At 54.5% G+C, this 21,608-nt stretch overlaps 1 protein-coding gene across 5 annotated transcripts in view; it reads right to left on the minus strand.

Moving 5' to 3' along the window:
- TAFA5 (TAFA chemokine like family member 5) overlaps positions 1–21,608 on the minus strand; it is a 311,243-nt gene that overhangs the window by 39,097 nt on the left and 250,538 nt on the right. For 2 of the 5 annotated variants that reach the window (XM_028827580.2, XM_028827581.2), the window contains exon 4: positions 14,203–16,302. The exons of the other annotated variants lie outside the window; for them this stretch is intronic. In XM_028827580.2, coding sequence (XP_028683413.1) covers positions 16,294–16,302 — 9 coding nt within the window. In that variant the 3' untranslated portion in view covers positions 14,203–16,293. Of the gene's footprint in view, positions 1–14,202; positions 16,303–21,608 lie in introns of those variants that run through there. 5 annotated transcript variants of the gene reach the window in all.

The following is a 21,608-nucleotide window of genomic DNA, read 5'->3' on the forward strand; positions in this document are numbered from 1 at the left end:
AGGAGGGTTAGGAGGATATGTTGAGGAGTGGTAGATATGTTCATTATATTGATTACTGCTATTATGGATGAAATGTTTATGTGCCCCCACAATTCATATGTAGAAGCCCAAACCCCCAATGTGATTGTGTTTGGAGATGGGGTTTTGGGAGGTTACTAGGGTTAGAAGAGGTTGTGAGGGTGGGGCCCTGGTTTGATGGGATTAGTGCCTTTATAAAAAGAGATACGAGAGAGCTTGCTCTCATGCGGTGTGCACACATCAAGGAAGGACGGCCATGTGAGCACACAGCAAGGAGGCTGCCGTCTGTGAGCCAGCAAGAGTGCCCTCATCAGGAACCAAGTTGGCCAGCACCTTGATCTTGGACTTCCCAGCCTCCCGAACTATGAGAAATGAATTCCTGTTGTTTAAATCATCCAGTCTAGTATTTTGTTACAGCTCAAGCAAATCAAGATAGTGGTGATGGTTTCAAGGGTGTATATATATCAGACTTACCATGTTGTACATTTTAAATGTGTGCAGTTAGTTACATGTTAACCATACCCCTAAAAAGCCAATTTTTAGATTTTTTTTTTAGTGAGCTTTTGGTTTCATTGATTTTCTCTATTACTTATTTATTTTCTATCTCATTGGTGTCTGCTCTTTGTTATTTGGGTTCATTCTGCTCTTCTTCTAGCTCCTTAAGGTGGAAGCTTCCATTCCATTCCAGACTTTTTCCTCCTTTCCGATAGAAGCTTCTAAAGCTATACATTTTCTTTAAGCACTTCATTAGCAGCATTGCAGAGATTTTCATAAATTGTCCCTTTGTTATCATTCAAATAAAAATATTTAAATGTTTTCAATTCAATATATAAAATTTAAATTTCCCTTTTTTTTTTCTTAACCCATGGTTTGGTTATTCTGACCAAGTTGGGTATTTCCAAATTTGGGAATTTTTCAGATATTCTTATTGATTGCTAATTTAATTCTCTTGTGATCAGAGAACATATACTATTTGATTTTCAGTCTTTGAAATTTTTTAAAGATTTGCTTGATTGTCTAATATTTGCTCTATTTTGGTTCATCTTCAGTATGTCTTGGAAGGATCTTGTGTAGAGTTCACACCTTACATCTATTACAATGGCTACAGTTAATGAACACTGATCAGATCTATTACAACCACTTTGGAATACAGTTTGGCAATTTTAAAAAATATAAGCATAACCACACATGATTCAGCTGTCCCATTCCTAGGGGTGCTCTATTTGCTTTTTCTGTGAGTGTTGATTAGATATTGACTGATGTTGTCCAAGTCTTCTACATACTGAACGATTTTCTATCTGTTTGTCCTATTGATTACTAACAGAGAAGAAATAAAATCTCCACTTATCATGGTTAAATTGTCGATTTTTCCCCTCAGTTCTGTCAGCTTTTGCTTCATGTATTTTGGACCTTTATTATCAGGCACATATGCATTTATGGTTTTTTTCCTGCTATCTTGACGCTTTATTATAGTTAAATGTTCCTTTTGTCTATACTAATATTCCTTGTCTAAAAGTATATTGCATCTAATATCAACAAATCCACTCCAGATTTCTTATGCTTACTGCTTTCATGACATGTCTTTTCTATTCTTTTACTTTCTTTTTTTGAAACGGAGTTTCGCTCTTGTTGCCCAGGATGGAGTGCAATGGCAACATCTTGGTTCACTGCAACCTCCACCTCCGGGGTTCAAGCGATTCTCCTGCCTCAGCCTCCTGAGTAGCTGGGATTACAGGCATGTGCCACCACAACTGGCTAATTTTGTATTTTTAGTAGAGACGAGGTTTCTCCATATTGGTCAGGCTGGTCTCGAACTCCCAACCTTAGGTGACTGGCCTGCCTCAGCTTCCCAAAGTGCTGGGATTACAGGTGTGAGCCACCGTGCCTGGCTATCCTTTTACTTTCAACTTATGTGTTGAATTTATCTGTAGTAAAGTTTTTGTGTTTAAAGCACATATTTTGTTCTTTTTATTTTAGCCCATTGATCATTTCTTGAGTTTTTACTGGAGTGTTTATCTATTTATTTATTTGTTTATTTATTGAGATGGAGTCTCCAGCCCAGGCTGGAGTGCAGTGGTGCGATCTCAGCTCACTGCAAGCTCCACCTCCCAGGTTCATGCTGTTCTCCTGCCTCAGCCTCCCAAGTAGCTGGGACTATAGGCACCCGCCACCACGCCCAGCTAATTTTTTGTATTTTTGGTAGAGTTATTTCTAATTTAACTATTGATATGTTTAGATTTAAGTGCCACTTTGCTATTTCTTTTCTATTTTCTCATTTTCCTTCCTATATTATTCCTTTTATTACTTTGCTTGTGGCCATGAAATGTTTTAAGCATATCATTCAATTCCATTTTTAGGTAAAATTTCTTTGCAGTATTTTCTAGTGGTTCTGCTATGGATTATATCACGTCATCACAACCACCTTAAAGTTAATTAATATTAAATGATTTCTGAACAAAGTAGGACACTTTCAAGGAACTATGTTCTATTGTACCATCTATGCTTTGGGCCACACACTGTTATACAGAGATATATTAAACCTCTGTCCATTTTAAACCCTACAATACAGTGTTATAATTTTTGTTTTAAATAGCCATGTGTATTCTATAGAAATTATAAGATTATGTACACATGTATCTATCTTTATATCATACTCGAGCATTTCTTGCAGTAAAATCCTATTAATAATAATTTTTTCTCACTTTTATTTTGTCTTTATTTCACCTTCATCTTTGAAGAATAGTTTTTCTAGATATAGAATCTTTGGATGATGGATATTTCCCTTCCTCCACACTTTCATGTCTCCTCAACATCTCTGGCCTCCGCTGTTTTGGATGAAAAGTCAGCCATTAATCATATCATTGTTCCTCTCTACGAAATGGGCCATTTTTCTCTTGCTGCTTTCAAGAATTTCTCCTGTCCTCACTTTGTCTTTCAGAGATTTGACTATCATATTATCTAGTTGTGGTTTCTTACGGTTATCCTACTTTGGTTTGTTGGTCTGAAGAGTTCTGTAAATATTCTCGCCGGTTTGGGAAGTGTTGGCCTTATTACCTCAATTTTTTAAAACTGTCTACTGTATTTTCTCTTTTCTCTTTCTGGGGCTTTGATTTCACCCATGTTGGACTCCCTGATGTTGTTCCAAAGGTCGCCGAAGCTTTTACATTTTTTCTCAATCAGTTTCTATCTGTTCCTCAGATTGGACAATTTCTATGGATCTATCTTCAGGTTCACTGATTCTTTCTTCTGCTGTTTCTGATCTGCTAATTGAATCCATCCGGTACATTTTTCAGTTTATTTTCTGATACTGTATTTTTCACCTCAGAACTTCAATTTTTAAAAACTAGTTTTCATTTCTCTGTTGAAATGTTCTACCTATTAACACAATAATACCACATGTTTCTTTAATGATTTATACATATTTATATTAGCTCCTTTGACGTCTTTGCAAAATCCAGCATAAAAGCTTTCGCAGAGTTGGTTTCCATGCCTGATTTTTTTCTTCTGAGTACAGACCACATTTGATTATTTCTCTGCATGTCTAGTACACGTTGGAGGGAGGCTTGCCAATGGAAGTAATGTTTCGTAGATGCTCTGAAATGTCTTTTATTCTTCTAAGCGTTGTTTCTTTGTTACCTTAGGCAGCTAATCCTCCTGCTTTCAAAGCTGTCTTCCCTAAAAAATGCTGCAGGTGGCCTCGGTTTGGCTTCCTTGTTGCTGTTTTGTGAGAGAGAGGGAGGGTGTGACTGTGTTTATTTTTCATCTTGGTCCTACGTATTAATCCTACAGCTGTGTGGTTTAGTGATCAGCTATGTATCCGGGCAGTGTACAGATTTGGGGGCTCACCCCCTCTCTAGGTGTCCTGCTGCTGAAACTACCCCTTAATTCTTAGTTGCTCTGGCATCCTCAGTTTCTTCCTTCTTTAAGGCAGAACGACTTCCTCTTTCAGTCACAGGGACCATGTAGGCTGGGGAGTGAACTCTGCCAAGGGCACAGAATCCTTCTGAATATCTTCAGAAGCCTTTTCTGTCTAATTTCCGCCTCATTCCTCCAGGTCCCCCAAGCTCGTTCGCTTGCGGAGTCAGCCAGGGATCTGGGCAAAGTTTGACTCCGACTTGAGGTCTCAGCCCATCTGTGCTTTCTTGCTTACAGATCTTCTCCGTGCACTTCCAGCTGCTCTGTGTCGTCTGCCCCCTGAAGCTGCAGAGCCGGTGGTTTTCCTGTCACTACAGGTGGGGTTTTAGGAGCTGCCTGCAGCCAGAAGCCACAAACCGGCAGTCCTTCCCCAGCGCGGCTGCATCCCTTCCGAAATCACTTCGCAGTTTCTTCCTGCCCTTGTTCAAGTTCCAGTGCTTCCAAATGGCAGCTTTGGATAACCGTGTTGGGACGTCACTGCCGTTGCCCATGAGTGGAATCTCCTGCCCCATCGTCCTCACCTTCCCCTGCTCATTCCTTCCTGAACCTCCGAGAGTCCACCTAGGATATATTGCTTTTTCTGTCTCGTTTTTCAGTATTTCCTTGAGTAAGACCCTTTTGGGAATCTTTTTCTCTCCATTTTCATTTTTCTGCCAGTATCTTTATTTTACCCTCATGTTAAAAGTATATCTTTGCAGATGTGCAGTTTTAACTCGGAAAAGGTTGATTTTTTTCTACCCGGAACTTTCCAACTGCTCTGCTGCTGTCTGGCTCTCAGTGCCCATCAGTCATCTGGAAACATCCTGTGCTCAGCGTTTGTTCCCTGAGTCTGCAATCGGGGCTGAGCTTGACTGGGAGTTTCTTTGGTTGATCCTGGGGAGCTCCCTGATGGCCGTCTACTGGTGGGTGGGCCGGGAACCGGCTGGTTTTTGACAGCCCCGCTGGGAGAGCGGGGGTGGCTGGCCCCTTCCTGGGTTCCTTCCTCATGCAGCCTCACCCTGGCTGGTTCACTGGGTGGCAGGGCCCCGAGGGCCATCCAGCAGGAGGACACGCTAATGAGCCAGGACTGTAAAAATGTCTGCCTGTATCACATTTGCTATTGTTTGATTGGACCGAGGAAGCCATGCAAGCTCACAGGCGGTGTGGGACGACACAGGGAGGTGTGAGCCAAAGTGGCTGTCACAAGGACAATCTGCCGCGGAACACTTGGCACCAGACACTCACATCTCCAAACACTCCTCCACAATTAGGCCCTCACCTTCTGGTCTGTGGTCCCACCTTGTCTCCTCACATGCCTGGCTCATTGTCTGCAAGGGTCCAGGGTGGTGCCCCCATGCCATACGGCTCCATCACTCATGCCAGTCTGCCCCACGGTACATGCACCCATGGAACCTCCCGGATCCCACACACTGGGCAGGCAGGAGACCATCTGATTGCAGAGGAGCTCATCGTGCTGCCCACACAGCTGACCCTCCTTCACCCAGAGCCCTGTCAGTGGGCTGCTGCCACCCCTCCAGGGAGCCTCAGCTCTGAGATTTTGGGACACAGAACCCAGTTGTCCTATGGCTCTTCAAATGGAATCTTCCTGAAAACCCAGCACCCCGCCCATCATGCACAAAGCCACAATGCCTAAGTCCTTGCCTGTTGAAAGTTTATTCCAATAAACACTGGAGCTTCCCCTTAACAAATCAACGCCAGGCTCTGGCAAGACAAAGGCACTGTGGTGCCTTCTCGCAAGGACTTTATCTCCTGGTGAAGAAGAAGGACTTGAGGACATAAGGCCTCTCTGAAGCTGGATAGAGAGAGACAAGGAAGGAGAAGAGAATCCTCATGGCATCAACATTCAAGAGGCTGGAGCAAAAGCCATTCCCTGAAAAGCCACAAATGGAATTTACACCAAGAAATCGGGTTGAATTTAGACCATGTGATAGGGAGGGTTGTAACGTCCAGGGAGCATTTGAAGAGAGAGATGAAGTAGGAGGGAATTAATCCGAGACGTTCGAGGGAAGATGGCTGTACAGGAAGCTGATATTCACTGGGTCCGGTGTTGGGCCCGAGTCCTCCTCCTGCTCTGCTGGGGTTGCATTTCCCGGCTCTCTTGCTCTCTGGGAGCTCCCCCTTGTTCTCGTTCTTAAAGGCTCCTTTGCATTTTTTTTAAAATTTATTTTTATTGTGTATATTTAAGTTGTACAATATGATGTTTGTTTTGATATACAGAAACACAGAGAAATGCTTACTACATAGGAATTAACATACTCATCACCTCCACAGTCACACTTCCTGCACACCTCTGTGTGTGTGTGGCAAGAGGACCTAAAATCGACTGTCTCAGCACATTTTCAGTATGCAGAATAATGTTATTAACTCGGTTGTTCCTCCTGCTGTACATCAGATTTCTAGGCTTGGAATGGACAGAACACAGGATGACTCACACAGACCCATCTATACCACACACCTTCCTCAGAAGGTGGGCCCTTGGCCCGGGGCCTTCCAGGGTCTGTGTTCACTGTGACCCTCGCAGAGCTGTGCACTCTTCTCATTTGCCACATGGCCCTTGATCTGGTTTGGGCCTGTCTCTCCAGAGGTAGGAGACAGGACTTCTCTCTGAATTTCTCTCATTTCAGGCAGGTTAGCCTTGGCTTTGTAGAGCCAGGAAATGATTGAACAGAGCCCAGGAGGTGACATGAATGGTCCTCTCATTTCTGCCAGATCACCTTGGGCCATCTCCAGGCATCTTTGAGAGATGCCCACACACTCCGAGTTGCTCCTTTCATATGTGGGTCTCAACCCACCCATGGTGTGTCCCGCCTGTGTCCTGGAGGGAAGGGAGGCAGTGTCCACAGGGCCTGGGCCCTGGAGCAGCCAAGGGAACCCACACCTAAGATTCTCCTGGGAGCTGGACCCTGGGCCCTAGTGATGCTGCTGCAGTGGCCTGTGGACAGAGATGCTGGTGGCCACAAAGAGTGAGAATGCAGGTGTAGACAGGATTTCCAAAAAGCTCAACAGGACAGGAAAGCAAACAAGAACTCAAAATTCTACCTCCAACATGTCCTTAGCAGGCAATTCCAGGCTACGGTCTGCCACAACTGGATTAGGATAAGTTATGCTGTGGCAGGTGGTGACCCCCAAATCCTAGAGGTTTCAGCAAAAATGGTCTGCTCCTGCCCTCATTTCCGTCTGTGGCAGGTGGCCAGCCGGGCCCTGCCACCCATGCTCTGGCTTTGGCCAAGCGGCCCCCGTGTAGGACATGCCTGTTTGGTGGCAATGGGCAAAGAAAAAATACAAGACAGCAGTAGGAACTGATGGCTGTAAAAACTTCTGCTCGGAGGCCCTTGAAATCACTGCTGCTAACCCTGCACTGATCAAGTCTCAAGGCCAAGGTCCAGGCCAACAGGGCTGGGATGAGAGCGCAGGGTCTTGATGACTGTAAACCACCATCCTCCCAATACGGGGATATGATGGATGGCTCCATCCATGGATGGAACATGACTCAGACCTCCAGGCTGCACAGGTGACTGACAGGCAACAAGAGGGGGCGTGGCCAGGAGAAGGAGCAGGCGGAAAGGCTAGTTCCAGTTACAAGCACACAAACATACACGTGTGTGCCATGCCAGGGTGTGGAAGCTGTGGGTATTTTCTTCCATTGTGCGTCCCTTGATGATGGCATAATTTTGTTCCAACAACACGTAAAAATGAAATGGGAGATACCCACTGGGGATGACAGGCAGCCATGGCCAGAGCTGCCAGTTGAAACAGAAGGTCTGGGTACCGTCCTGGGTGCTGCTGTGTGCAGGGTGAGCTGCCACTCCAGCATCATAATTTATGCCCAGTAAGGTGGACAAGTGTCGAGTGGTGTGAGGAAGCTTGTGACCAATGCCTCAGTGCTTCAAAGGAAGAAAGGCCCGCAGAGAGCACAGCAACAGAGGCCAAGACTTGCCCAGCGGGGCTGGGGTCAGGGTCCTGAAGTCAACAGAGCCCCTTTTACAGCCACTGCATACCCCGCACACAGACCCGGGCGACTGGCTGACCTCGGGCCATCCACTCCCCTAGAGACCCTGGTCCCAGGGAACCTGCCCATCCTGTCCTCCACCAACCCTGGCCAGTGCCCACCGACAGCCACAAAGCCGACTCACAACTGTTCTCTCTTCTAGAGTCTGACGTCCATGGACACGGGGAGTGATGGAACGAGGCATGGTCGTGATGCAAGGCCGGCTCTGGAGCCAAAGGCTGGGGTCTGTGCGTCTACAACAGGCTCCGGTGACTGCTGGGCCAGCCCCAAGGTCGGCCCCTGGCAAACCCCTAGGATGGCACTTTCTGTCTCCCAGAAAGGGGTACTCAGACATTTATGGGCAGATGAAGCAGGTTTGTGGTATTGGAAGCAGCTTTCAGCAGTCCTCCTCTCCTCCTCCTCCCTCTCCTCCTCCTCCCTCTCCTCCTCCTCTTCTCCTCCATCCTCACTTCTTCCTCCCCCTGCTTCCCTCTTCTCTCCCCCCTCCTCCCTCTCCTCCTCTCCTCCCGAAAATCCCCTCCTCCTCCTCCCCCTGCTTCCCTCTTCCTCCCCCCTCCTCCCTCTCCTCCCCAAAATCCCCTCCTCCTCCTCTCCCTGCTTCCCTCTTCCCTCCTCCTCTCCTCCCCCCTCCCCCTCTCCTCCTCCTCCCTCTCCTCACATCCTCTTCCCTCTCCTCCCCTCCTTCTCCTCCTCCCTCCTACCCTCCTCCTTCTTCTCTCCCTTCCTCCCTTGTCCTCCCCTCCTCTTCCCCCTCCTCCCCTTCTCCTTCATCCTCCTCTCCTCCTCCCCATCTTCTCCCCTCCTCCTCCCCCTTCTTCCGCCTCCTCCTCCTTCCCACCCTCTATGCCTCCTCCTTCTTTCTCCTCCTTGCCTCTCTCCAAAGAATCCTCCAAGCCCCGCTATGACCACACCCAGCCAAGCCTGTATCAAAGCTTTCCAGTTTCCTCACAAAGCGAGAGGTGCCTCCTCCCTGGGAGTTTCTTTCTCCTCTTCTGTTGCTGCGGGGCTGAGCCCATTGCTGCTATCCTGGGAGAGTCACCGCCTGCAGTGCAGTGGTTTGGTCGGGAGGCTCAGGACCAAGACTTTCCTTCTGGCCAAGCTTTGGCTGGGTCCCTCTGAGCCTTCATCTCCACAAGGCCTCGACCTGGGGCTTCTGCTCATCCTTGCCGAGTCCAGCGTTAGCAAAACTTCTGCTGGGTCAGTGTAGAGAGGAGCCTACCCTTGTAGCTGCAGGGCAGGTTCCTCCTCTCCCACCTTCCATGTCTGTCCTCTGCCTGCTTTCCTCAAGAATCTCGCCAGCCCACTAAGCCTCCAGGCTGGTCACTGTGTCTCCAGATTCCTGCATCTCCAGGCCCCTTGGTCTCTGGGTCCCTGCGTCTCCAGATCCCTGCGTCTCCAGGCCCCTGCGTCTCCGGGTCCCTGCGTCTCCGGGCCCCCCAGATCCCTGTGTCTCCGGGCCCCTGCGTCTCCGGGTCCCTGCGTCTCCGGGTCCCCCAGATCCCTGCGTCTCCAGGCCCCTGCGTCTCCGGGCCCCTGCGTCTCCGGGTCCCTGCGTCTCCGGGTCCCCCAGATCCCTGTGTCTCCGGGCCCCTGCGTCTCCGGATCCCTGCGTCTCCAGATCCCTGTGTCTCCGGGTCCCTGTGTCTCTGCTTAGTCATTTCCCATCCACGTAGCCCCACTCTGTGAAGCAGAGCTCCCGCCGTGGCTGGTGGATTGGAGCTGAGCCCATCTCACGCCACGTCCTCAGTCCTGGCCCCGTGGCAGCGGTGCTGATGAGGTCCTCCTTGCCGATTTCACAGGTGTCAGAATGGCCTTTCCCTCAGCACCCTTCCATGGGCGGGATCAGATGCTCCTTCCTCAGCCTTTGTCTTCCCCCTTCGAGACGGGACTGGGTGGCGCTGGCCTGCAGGAGCCAGGTTCCCGCTTCCTTTACCCCAGAAGGAAGCCCTCCGAGCGAGTGTCCACGGAGGAAGAGGGTCTGTATCCCAAGCTGACCCATCTGGTGCTGGCCTGGCCACCTCACTGCCTACCCAAGAAAGAGACTAATCCCCTCCCTGCAGTGTTGGCGGGAGGAACAAATGAGGTGACATCTGTAAAAGGAGAAAGTAAATGTGGCTATTATTTCAGAGTAATTCTATGAGTCTGGGTGCAGAGGGAAGAAATAAGATATTTAAGATGCAGGATGTCCTCTAAGGAAGCCAACAGCCCCATAGAGAAGGCACACGGGGCCACAGCGCAAGACAGGCCAGCGCGCGGAAGGAGCAGAGGACTGTCCCCGGGAACTGAGAGGTCCCCCAGTGTGAGGGCTGAGCAGAGCAGTGCTGTGGAAGGGGAGACCCCCTCGAACTAGGGACCTGCCGGAGCGGGGATGAAGTGCCGCGTGGTCATAGGCTGCATCTGAGGCCTGGGGTGGCTAAGACTCCAAAGGACCTAGACTTTTGGAAGCAGCCCCAGGGCTCTAAGTGCCCACCTCACCCAGAGCCTGCCGAGAACCTGGAGAGGCCAATACAGGCAGCACCTGCAGAGGGCCAGACACAGGGTGTGCGGGAGGTGCCAGGCCTGGCCACACCCCCACATCCATGTCTCCTGTCTCCCTGGGGCAGGCAGCCTCCTAGGAGCTGGGAGACAGGGAGGCAGCCCTGGGCGGTTGGGACAGATGCTGGTGGAGACGGCGGCTGGGACAGATGCTCGAATGAGGGCACTGGCACCTGGGGTGTAGGGAAGGCTGCTGTCCTTGCTGTCCCTGCTGTCCCGAGATCCTGGCTCCCCACTGATCAGCCTGGTGCCCACCCAGCCCCATTCCTCATCCCGACAAGGTGGACACATGGCCCACCTCCCCTGGACCCTCCTCCGGCCCAGTGTGGCTTCTCCGGGGACAGGCCCACCTGGGCCATCTAAGGCAGCAGGGCAGTGGCCCATGAGGCTCTCTCAGGCTCCCAGGGGAGAGTCTAGGCTGGGGCTGGGGGCTGCTGGGGGCCTCAGCCCAGTTTCTGCCTGGTGACTCCCTACCCAGGAGCAAGAGCAGGCCCCACCTCTGCCTGCTGACGGGACCACCAGGGTCTCTGAGATTTCAGTTCCTTAAATTCTATGGGGGCGCTGACTTCTCAAGCTGACGGTCAGCTCAGGATCAGAACAGCAGAGCGGTCATGCTCTGGATGTCAAGGCTACAGGTCACTGTGGCATCTAAAACACTAGGCAGGGGAGGACGCAGGCAGTGCAGGACCCTTAGGGGGAACTCAGGCAGTGAAGGAGGCCCCGACGGGGTACGCGGGCAATGCAGGACCTGGGCGGGGGGGCAGACATGAGCAGTGCAGGAGGACCTGACAGGGGGATGCAGGCAGTGCAGTGTAGGACCCAGCGGTGAACGCAGGCGGTGCAGGACCCTGGGTCGGGGGAACATGGGCAGGACAGGACCCTGGGGGAAAACTCGGGCAGTGCAGGACCCGGGCTGGGGGAACTCGGGCAGTGCAGAACCCGAGGTAGGATGGGGGCGGTGCAGGACGGGGGGGCACTGGGTGGGCTCCAAAAGTCCCAGAATAGCCTGTTTCAGCTGCCCTCTGACAGACGCTCTGGGCACAACCTTGGGGGCTGCTTGACCTTGGGGACCACTCCCCATTCCTGAGGGATCTCTGAACTCAGGAATCCTGCAAGGCTCCTCCCTGGACCCTTGACTCAGAAAGTGCTCAGTACATGAGGGTGCTGGTGAAAATAAGCACACATATGCACACACGCGCACACACATGCACACATATGCACACACATGTGTACACATGCACACACATATATGCACACACATGCACACACATATGCACACACATGCACACACACGCAGTCGTACACATATACACACCCATATGCGCACACACTGCACGTGCACAATACACACACACCACACATGCACACACACCACACACACACACCACACAAACACACACACATTCACACACACACACTCGCACTCCAACAGGGCCCTTCTGCCTGCTTCCTGATGCTGCTGGGCCACTGCCACCCACACCAGCCTGCTGCCTCCCGCCTTGTTCTTATCCACACGGGTCCCCATGTGGATCCATGCCCCTGGGACGTGGACCCCATCCACAGTCTGAACTGCCCAGTCTGGAGGGGCAGCTCACGTCTGAGACAGGGAGGGCAGCAGGAGGACCCGCATAGGAGGCGCCTACCCTGGCCCCAGAGGCTCAGGAGGGCAGAGGCTTATGGGGTCCCCACTTCGTGATCAAGCAGCCGAGGCTCAGAGAAGCGATGGGTCCCGGTCACAGACCTCACTAGAGGGAGAGACCGAGCTTGGTCCAGACAGCATCTCCGAAGGCCAGCACTGAACAGGGAGCTGGGAGGCGGGAGTGGTGGGCGAGCACCAGCGCCCAGGGTCACCCCTCAAGGGTGACACGGGGCCTGGGGAGGAAGTGCAAGGCTTCAGTCAGGACCATGAGCACCTTTGCCTCGAGTGCTGGTCACCTTCCACCTCCTGACACCCTGTGAGCTTGGCAAGGTTCTCTTTATTCTATCAATGGGGAAACTGAGGCTCGGAGAGGAAGCATGGCCAGCCTCGGGCCATCATGAGGAACACCGCGCAGTGTGGCTTCCAGCCAGGCCTTCGTGACACTGCTCCACTGCCCGGGGCAGAAAGGATGGAGACCCCTAGCCCTGCCCCTTAGACAACAGTGGCCAGGGCTGCCCCTAACCAAGGTCGTGCCCTTGAGGTGTGGCCTCTGCCTGCTCTTGTTGTCCTGCTGGGGCTGCACAGGGTGGCCAGTGGGGGCCCTGGGCAGAGGGTCCCGGGAGGCCGAGGACTATCTCTGAGTGTCTCATTTGCAGACTCTGCTGGTGGCTCAACTGGCCCGGGGCCCTGGGAGGGGGGCTCTTGGGCACAGAGGAGGCTGCGACCACCCCCAGAGCCCATCTGTGGGCATCCACACCTGCAAAGGGCTTCCCCCGGACCCCTCACCTTGGGGACGGAGCCTGTTCTCCCCTCGGACGGGGCAGGCACTGCTCCCAGCAGCCTGAGTTAGGCGAGGCATGACCACCTTCCCTCAGTGCACAAGGAGCAGAGGCAGCTTGTGCAGCCAGTGCTGGGAGTCCCGGTGCCTCCTGACCTAGGCAGCAGGGAGCTTCCTGGGAGACGCACCCCCAGGAGCCTGCACGGGGCTCGCAGCAGGACAGGCCCAGGTTCAGGCCCCTGTGCTCAGCCTGTGTGTGTGGGGCTGCTCCTCAGGGATTGATGGCGGGGGCTGCTTTCTTCCCAGCACACTGACGCCTCTCCTCCCAGCTCTCACTGTGATACGGGAACGGGCTGGTGGCACCTCTCCTGGTCAGGCTGCCCCATCCTGTCTGACTGTGCTGACCACAGAGTCCCAGAGCCACACTCCAGGTGGTGCCTCACCTCTGTGGGAGGGAACCGAAGACTCTCCAGCCCAGGCACCGGGGCTGCCGATGGGGAAGAGGTTGGCCCGGGGCTCCTGCAGCCACTGTAGCTCTGCCTCCTGCCCTCCCTCCCAGAACAAGCCCGGCCCCTTGCAGGAAAAGTTGAGGCTTTGTCTGTCCACCTTGACGGCTCCAAAGACCAGTGACGTCTCCTAGGAAGGAAGCGCAGACAGCCAGGCAGCCCGTGGCGCAGACCCCTGGCCCAGCCGTCCGGGCCGAGGTTCCCTGTGAATAGCAGCTGGGGAGTAGCCAGTGGCCCACCGAGGTGGCCTCAGGTGTGGGCAGCAAGGAGGCTCTGGGCTCCAGCACTGCTCTTTGGGGATCTGAGGGGACGTCTCTGCAAAGGGGGTGCTTCAGACTGGGTCCCCTTGGGGAGTTCTGTGTCTGGCACCTGTGTGGGGCCAGCTCACGAGAACCTGGGGCCAGCCTCCCTAATGACAGCCTGGGCTTCCGCACTGGCCAGGGGAGGAATGAAGGAGAGCCGATGCCTGCCGCACTCAGGCGGCCGCACGTCAGACCCATGGAGGGACTCAGGGCACAGTGTCTGTGTGGGGCAGCGATATTCAGGCAGGGATGACACACCCCAGAGGGCTGTGGCCAGGCACTGCCCACTGGTCTGGGGCTGGGCTGCAGAGGCCATCCTTGCGGGTGCAGAAGAACCCAGGGATTCACAGGCGGTGCCGGCTATGCCGTGAGGGCCACAGGCACTGTCTGCTCTGACCCTGGGGGTCCCTGTGCTGGCCCCCGCCTGTCATCCCCACCAGCCACACCAGCCACAGCCCCTCTCCCAGGACACCATGCCCAGGGAACAAAAGCCATGCTTATCAAAGGAGTTTTTCTTTATTTTTCATAATTTAGCTGAATCAACACAAAATTGAATACTGTAAAACAAGAAAAAAAATATGCTGTAACATCTTAAATCTCCCGATCTCTGCCCTCGAAGGTGTCTACACTTGCTTTCAAAAGAACCAGGCGACGGGGGAGGCCGTGAGGACGCTGGCTGCGGCCCGGGCCGCCGGAGCCGGGGCAGCTCGGGAAGGGCCCTTTCCAGGCCCACCCGCTCTGTGATGACAAACCCAACCTCAGCCCCTTCTTTTAGTCCAGGATACTAATGCCTAGAAATCTGTGGTGACTGAAAGGTAAATTAAGTCCTCATGGATACTGGAACAGGTCTTAAATAAATGGATTTTCTTTTGTATCTTTAGTCTATGGTTGCTGGAACAGCTTCTATATAGTTACTTTTTATATTTTTTTAGTAGGATAGAACTAGCATAATACTCATGTTAATTGGACTTGTAGGTAGTATACTTCAGCGGGAACTCAGGAAAATGAAGGAGGCTGGCGTACGACGGCCAGGAGAGAAAAAACAGAACTGTCCCTTATTCCTCGGCCCTGCTGGCCCTGCCTGTGCCTCTGCCCAGCGCGGCTTTCTGGACCTACTGACACGAAGACGGAGGACTTCTCAGAACGCGGGGACACAGACGTGGGGAGAAGGGCCGCCAACTGGCCTCAAGGTCCGTGAGTGGCGAAAAGGGGCAGGAAACGGGAAACAAAACCCATTGGAAGAAGCATGTTCAAAATATTGTACACTCAGTGTTGACCAACACAGAGACCAAAGGGGGAATCGAGCCACCAAACCTGGCCCGCAGCGAAGGGAACCCGGCCTCCCCGGGCACGACCGATGCCTCTGGGACACCGACGCCACAGTCCTCCACACGCTTCTCCCAGAGTCCCGCCTTCCACGCCTGGCACCCCAGGGTCTGAGGGGCGCCACCTCCCCACCATGTCCAACCCCCAGAGTCTTCAGAAACACACGGGGCTCAGCCCGACTCTCAGGACGGCCGGGACTGCCACGTTAATTGTTAAATAGGATTTTCTACAAATATACAACATATAAAAACTGTTAAATATATAACTTTAGGCTTTGCAAAATACATTTAATGATCTCTTTCAAACAAGTGTTACTCGAGTTTTCTTTGCTTTCTGGAGCTAAATGGAGTATCGACGAGGCAGCAGTCACGGGAGACTCAACATGCTCTTGGCAAATATACTGGATTATCCAACTATCAAAAATGGAGCTGTAGAAGAGGCATGTTTAACTGGTTAAAACAGAAAGTGATTTTAGTACGGTAAAGTCGATCTAAGTACAGAGGAATCGAGCGGCCTGTGTTCCCGGGGGCTCTCGGCGTCTGCGTGGGGGCCATTGCTGGCCGCGCCCCGGCTGCCTCCCGCAAGTGTGCCACGGCCTCCGCGCAGCCAAAGCCCATCCTCCTAGGGTGTGCCGGGGTGCTCCTGGGGTGGAGGCCTCCACCACGACCGCCCTCTCCGCTCCGCCAGGGCCACCAGCGTGTCTCTGCCACCATGCCCTCCCGTCCCCACAAGCGACCCCAGGGATCCTGACAGTGAGGGTGCGTCCACGTTCAGATAGATTTTGCTCTTTGGTCTATGGAGTATACTGAAAGTATAAGAAAATAAAAGCAATTCGGATAGTCTGGGGCACGGGAGGACGCCACTTCTACGCCTGACAGTCCCCTGGGGCGGGCGTCGTGTCTCAGGCGGGCTGGGCTGCAGCCTGCGGTGGCTGCCGGAGCCGCCTCCTCCTCATCCTCCGAGGACAGCAGGGCCAACGCCACGGTCGGCGGGGGCTGGGTCGGCCGGGCTCCCACAGACTGCGTATTGCTGATGCCCGGGGCCGCCCCCCGCCTGTGTGTCCAGTCCAGCCTCCTCAGGTCGGCCGGACAGACCGAAGCTCAGGATGCCGAGGCCTGAGGCCGTCCTTCACGGACCACAGGGAAACGGAGTGGGTGGGCGGCAGAGAATGGGCGAAGTCCGAGGCGGGCAGAGAACTGTGGCTGAGGCGTGGGCTCTCCAGGGGAGCCAAGGCCACTCCCGGGGCCCCTCAGGGGCTGTGTTTGTCAGGAGACCTGAGGAGCAAAGAGAGAGAGACGGTGAGCCTCCTGCAGACGCTGCCCAAGGCCACAGGGAACACAAGCTCCTCTTTGCTCCCTGGCTCCCGCCAGCCGGCCTCCTGGAGGGCCTGAAACTAAGAGCTCATCCTCAGTGCTGTGGGGGACATCCAGGCCACCAGACAGCGCCCCCAAATCACCCACCCTTCCTTGTGTCTTGGGAGGGTGGGGTGCCGTCTGTGCATGACCTGGAGGGGTTGCTGGCCTCGGGCAGAGCCCTTCCCACCCCTACTTGCTGGCTTCTTTCCTCTAAGCGGCCATATCACTTTGCCACTCCCCAGCTCAAGAACCATCCATGGCTCCCTATTCCCTGTATCCAATTCAAACCCCTCCCAGCTTCCTGTGCCTCTGAGGCCACAGACTACAGAGCTCACCCAGAACAGCTGCTGCAGGCTGGGGGACCTGGCCGCACCCCTCCCCTGGCCATCCACGCTGGGCCTCTACAGGTCTGTGCCGTTCCTGTGGCTGCCCAATCAAAGGACCACACACTGGGGGACGGGAATCTGACACAGCAGTTAGTTCTTGCCCAGACTCAAGGTGTGGACAGGGCCAGTTCCTGCTGGAAGATCTGAGGGAGGGTCCACTCCAGGCCCCCTGGGGCTTTCTGGTGCTCCCAGCAATCCTCAGTGCTCCTTGCCCGGGAGACGCATCGTCCTCATCTCTGCCTCCATCCTCACATGGTCCCCATGTCGACGTTCCCCTGCCCCATCTGGCCCCTGGAGGATTCTCTTCAACGGGAGGCAGAGGCCCTGGGGCTCAGCTTCCCCCCGACACTCCCCCTTTCCCTGGGCCCCAGGCAGCCCTGAGAATCTGCCCTTGAACGGACCGTGGCCAGAAAACTCATCATGGGACCCCGGCCCTACTGAAATTTCCGAGCCCACCCTGATGCTGTCTCCCGCGCGGGCACCTCCAGGCACCTGCCCACCTGGGTTAGGCCTCATCTGCCTCGCGCTAAATTCCTTACTCAGCCAGAGGCGGTGATGATGAGGGTCTCGCAGCTGCGGGGCCTCCCCAAATCCCAGGTTCCGTCAGGGCCAGGGGTCATCTCCAGCACCCTGACCAGCTGCGGTTCCTGAGCTCCTGGGTGCCAGTCACTGCTCTGGGAATGACCTTGCCGTCACCTTGTCACAGCCTTGTCTACCCAACGGGCCTGTGGGAATTAGAACCCGCACTCAACAGGACCTGAGGCTCAGGGGTGAAGGGACCTGCCCCGGGGACAGAGCAGCCTCACACTCACACCTTTGAGACAGGGAGCCTCAGATGCCTCCCCTCCTGGCTTCCTGGAGCTGCCAGCGTGGCCATCCTGCGGCCAGGCCCAGCCAGCCCTCTCTGCCTGTGGACACTTGTGGCCTGGGTCGCAGCTGGCGCTCCTCCTCACTGCACCCCTGGGGCCTGGAAAGGAAGCTGGCTCTGAGCTCCCCTCTGCTGGGTCTGCGGGCGCCCAGTCATCCACAGCCCAAGGCCAAGGTCTGCATCCTCCAGCCTGTAGCCATTGTTCCAGAACCCAGTCCCCAGAGGGCTCAGAATTGGCCCCAGAGTGAGCTTGCCATCACACTGGGCTGTGGACGCCCAACAAACCGACATGAACGGTGTGGTCCCGAGCTGCCCGCTGCACCTGCAGGCACCTGATGCTTGGCCCACACAAGCCTTTCCATCAGGAGTGACGAGAGGGCATGGTCCTGAGCCTGTGCAGCGCGTGTTCAGCTTACATAAGAAGTTGACCCCGTGCTCAGACACAAACAACAAAACCAAACCTCCCAGCCCCATTCATCCAGGTAAATGATCCTTTCTCTTCCTCACTAGAAGTTTCCATCTGATGTTAAGGTCAGGAGGAGCCTGCTGTACGGAGGAACATGCTATTCTTTTAATGTTTTTTAGACAGAGTCTTGCTCTGCCACCCAGGCCGAAGTGCAGTGGCGCGATCTCGGCTTACCTCAACCTCTGCCTCCCGGGTTCAAGCGGTTCTTCTGCCTCAGCCTCCTGAGTAGCTGGGACTACAGGCACACACCAACATGCCAAGCTAATTTTTATATTTTTAGTAGAAACAGGGTTTCACCATATTGGTCAGGCTGGTCTCAAACTCCTGACCTCAGGTGATCCGCTCACCTCGGCCTCCCAAAGTGCTGGGATTACAGGTGTAAGCCACTGGGCCCGGTCTGAACACGCCGTCTTGAATGGAGCCTATGCAAAAGGTTCCAGTAAACAGCAGGAGAGAAGAGAGCGGCAAGACAGCGTGATGACCGTGGTGCCACCTCCAGACACCTGGGACGAGGGACACTGTACCTTGGGAAAAACCCAAGTGGACTCAGGGAAGAAATACACACCACATCCCACCCATGTCCAGGAAGCCTTTGGCTTCTCTCCTGGTGCTGCTCCCTGAAGGTGCAGAGCCAGGTCACAACCAAGGCCCCAACCCTTCCTGCGCCCCAAGGCCAGGTCCACAAGAAGGGCTGGAGTGGCTGTGGTTGGTTGCTGCTGTTCAAATCACCACGCAGAACATCGGGCACTCGGACTACAGTGCATTCATTCTAGCAACCCCAGCAGGCCTCCTGAGCTGCAGGGGGCCATCTTCACAGGGAACCTTCTCGAGTCCCAGGGCCCTTTAGTTCTTAGGCTGAGCAGCAAAGTGCATCAGGGCAGGGCAGGGCCAGGCACGGCTGGTGACACCATGGTGGCCTCCAGTCCTGTTGGTTTATGGTGTCCACTCCCCTGCCCTCTGCCCTCCTAGTCGGTGAACCACTGCTTCCCGGGCTCCAGGGCATCAAGCCCATTCTGTAGGGTACAGGCGAGGGGTCTAATGGAAGGGGGGTGCTGGCCACCAGCCTCCTGAGGACATGGGGCTCCAGTACCCGTCAGGCTGGTGAGCTGCATGAGGACGGCTGCCGGGGTGGGATGGGGAGCTTGGCGGGCACTAGGCCCCAGGGGTGCGGAGAGCAGGCTCACCCTCTGCCAAGGGAGCAGGCTGCCATCCCACTCCACTCTGATGACAGGTGATGAGGCCCCTCGGGCTTCTGTCCTGTAACAAGGCTGGACTAGGCTGCCACCTGGGAGGAGGTCAAGCTGGAATCTCCCTTCCCAGGGCGGCCACACCTCCTGGGCCCGAACGCTGCAGCAGCAATTACTATCTGAACATCCACTTTCTGAACGTCCCCTCTCTGTGCCTCAGTTTCTCCATGTGTAAACACATACCCACTTCATGAGTTAGTGCTATGGCTTGAAGAGATCTAATACAGCCAGCACCATGTCAGTGTTTCTCTCTTTTTCTTTAACAAGACAGGGTGTGGCCCTGTCACCCAGGCTGGAGGGCAGTGGTGCAATCACAGCTCACTGCAGCCTTGAACTCCTGGGCTCAAGCCATCCTCCCACCTCAGCCTCCTGAGCAGCTGGGACCACAGGCACGTGCCACCATGTCCAGCTGATGTCAATGTCTCTTATGTGGAAAATGAGAGTGACAGGCGACTGGGGTGTCTGTGCCTGCCTGATGATTGGGGTACTTCCTGAATGGCACGGGGTGGAGCCCAGCCTGAAAGCCCAGAATGCCTTGGGTGACTTCACCCAGGGCAGAAAGGCATCACTGAGAAGGGCCAGGTCTAGTGCCAGCCAGAAACCACGAGGACAGGGGCCAGAGGTGACCAAGCTAAACAGCCCAGGCGGATCCTGGGGACACACGCCCTTTCCTTGCGTGGACGCTGAATGTGCCCCAGTGAGGGACACAAGGACCCCAGCCCATCGCACCATCGCACACTGTCTCCTGGAGGCTGCATCCTGTGTGTGCAGCTCACACACCTCTCTCCCCGAGACAGCATGCCCCTGCGGGCTTCACCGGTGGCAGCCTCCGCTCTCACGCAGGAGCTCAGCTCACCGCCCACCCTCCTCCAGTGCGTGTGTAGTGAAACGGTGCCTCTCTGGACCCTCCTTCCTGTGATGCTGCCAGGAGAGGTGCCTGACACCAAGCCCTGGCCTGTGGACCCAGGGGCAGAAGAGCTACCGTTTATATGAAATATTTGGGCCAGTGTTGACACCTCCCAAGGCCCCTCCAAGCGCCCAGGTGGACCCGGTGGACAGAAGGGCGTCTGACAAGAGGCACTGCGGCTGCCCCAGATGAACAGTCATCAGCTGAGACTGAAGACGGAGCGAATTCTAGGACCTCAGGCCAGTTCTGCAACGTCAAAATACTGGGTCAAGCCACTGAAGACTATGTCACATGTGTGCTCAGGGTGAACCCTGGACAGGCCAGCTGCCGACAACAAAGCCTTGCCCTGTGCAATGAGCTGGCTCCACCAAAGAGCCAGGACTGGGTAGCAGACTCGGGTCCAGGGGTCAGGGGTCAGCGCTGTTGAGACACCCTCACAGGCTGATGGTCCCAGGGACGAGACAGAACCCACCCCTGCCAGGCGCAGTGCCTCACGCCTGTAATCCCAGCACTTTGGGAGGCCAAGGCGGGGGGATCACCTGAGGTCAGGAGTTCGAGATCAGCCTGCCCAACATGGCAAAACCCCGTCTCTACTAAAAATACACAAAATTAGCTGGGCATGGTGGCAGCTGCCTGTAATCCCAGCTACTTGGGAGGCTGAGGCAGGAGAATCGCTTGAACCCAGGAGGCGGAGGCTGCAGTGAGCCGAGATCGCACCACTGCACTCCAGCCTGGGCAACAAGAGCCAACATTCCATCTCAAAACAAACAAAACAAAACAAAACAAAAGGAACCCGCCCCTGCCTCCCAAGGCTGCAGAAACACAGAGGAAAAGATGTTGGTAAAGGTGCCCTGGAAATGTACGAAACCACCCAAGTTAGGACCGCGTCGCCGGAAATGTACGAAACCGCCCGAGTTAGGACCGCGTCACCAGAAATGTACGAAACTGCCCGAGTTAGGACCATGTCGCCGGAAATGTACGAAACCGCCCGAGTTAGGACCGCATCGCCGGAAGAGCACGCAGGTTTAGCACTGCTAACGAGGACGCTGTGCCTAGTGCCCTGCAAAGCCCACTTCCCCAAGGCTGTGGGGCTGAGGGAATCAGTGCGGGCTCTACAACTTGACTGGAACCCGGCTCTGACCCCGCGAACCACACAGGTCATGGCCTGGGGAAGGCCACCAGCTATCGATGCCTCCAGGCCTTCCCTCCTGGCCGCACCACACCAGGCTTCATCTCACAAGACTCCAAAAACATCTTCTTTTCAGGAAGTGAAGCTACCCAAGGGTGGCCTTCATCTGGGGTCACCAGAGAACCACAGTCTGTGGCCCCCACCTTGGGGCCTGAGTCCCTG

The sequence above is a fragment of the Macaca mulatta genome, chromosome 10, assembly GCF_049350105.2.
Source record: "Macaca mulatta isolate MMU2019108-1 chromosome 10, T2T-MMU8v2.0, whole genome shotgun sequence".
NCBI lineage: Eukaryota > Metazoa > Chordata > Mammalia > Primates > Cercopithecidae > Macaca > Macaca mulatta.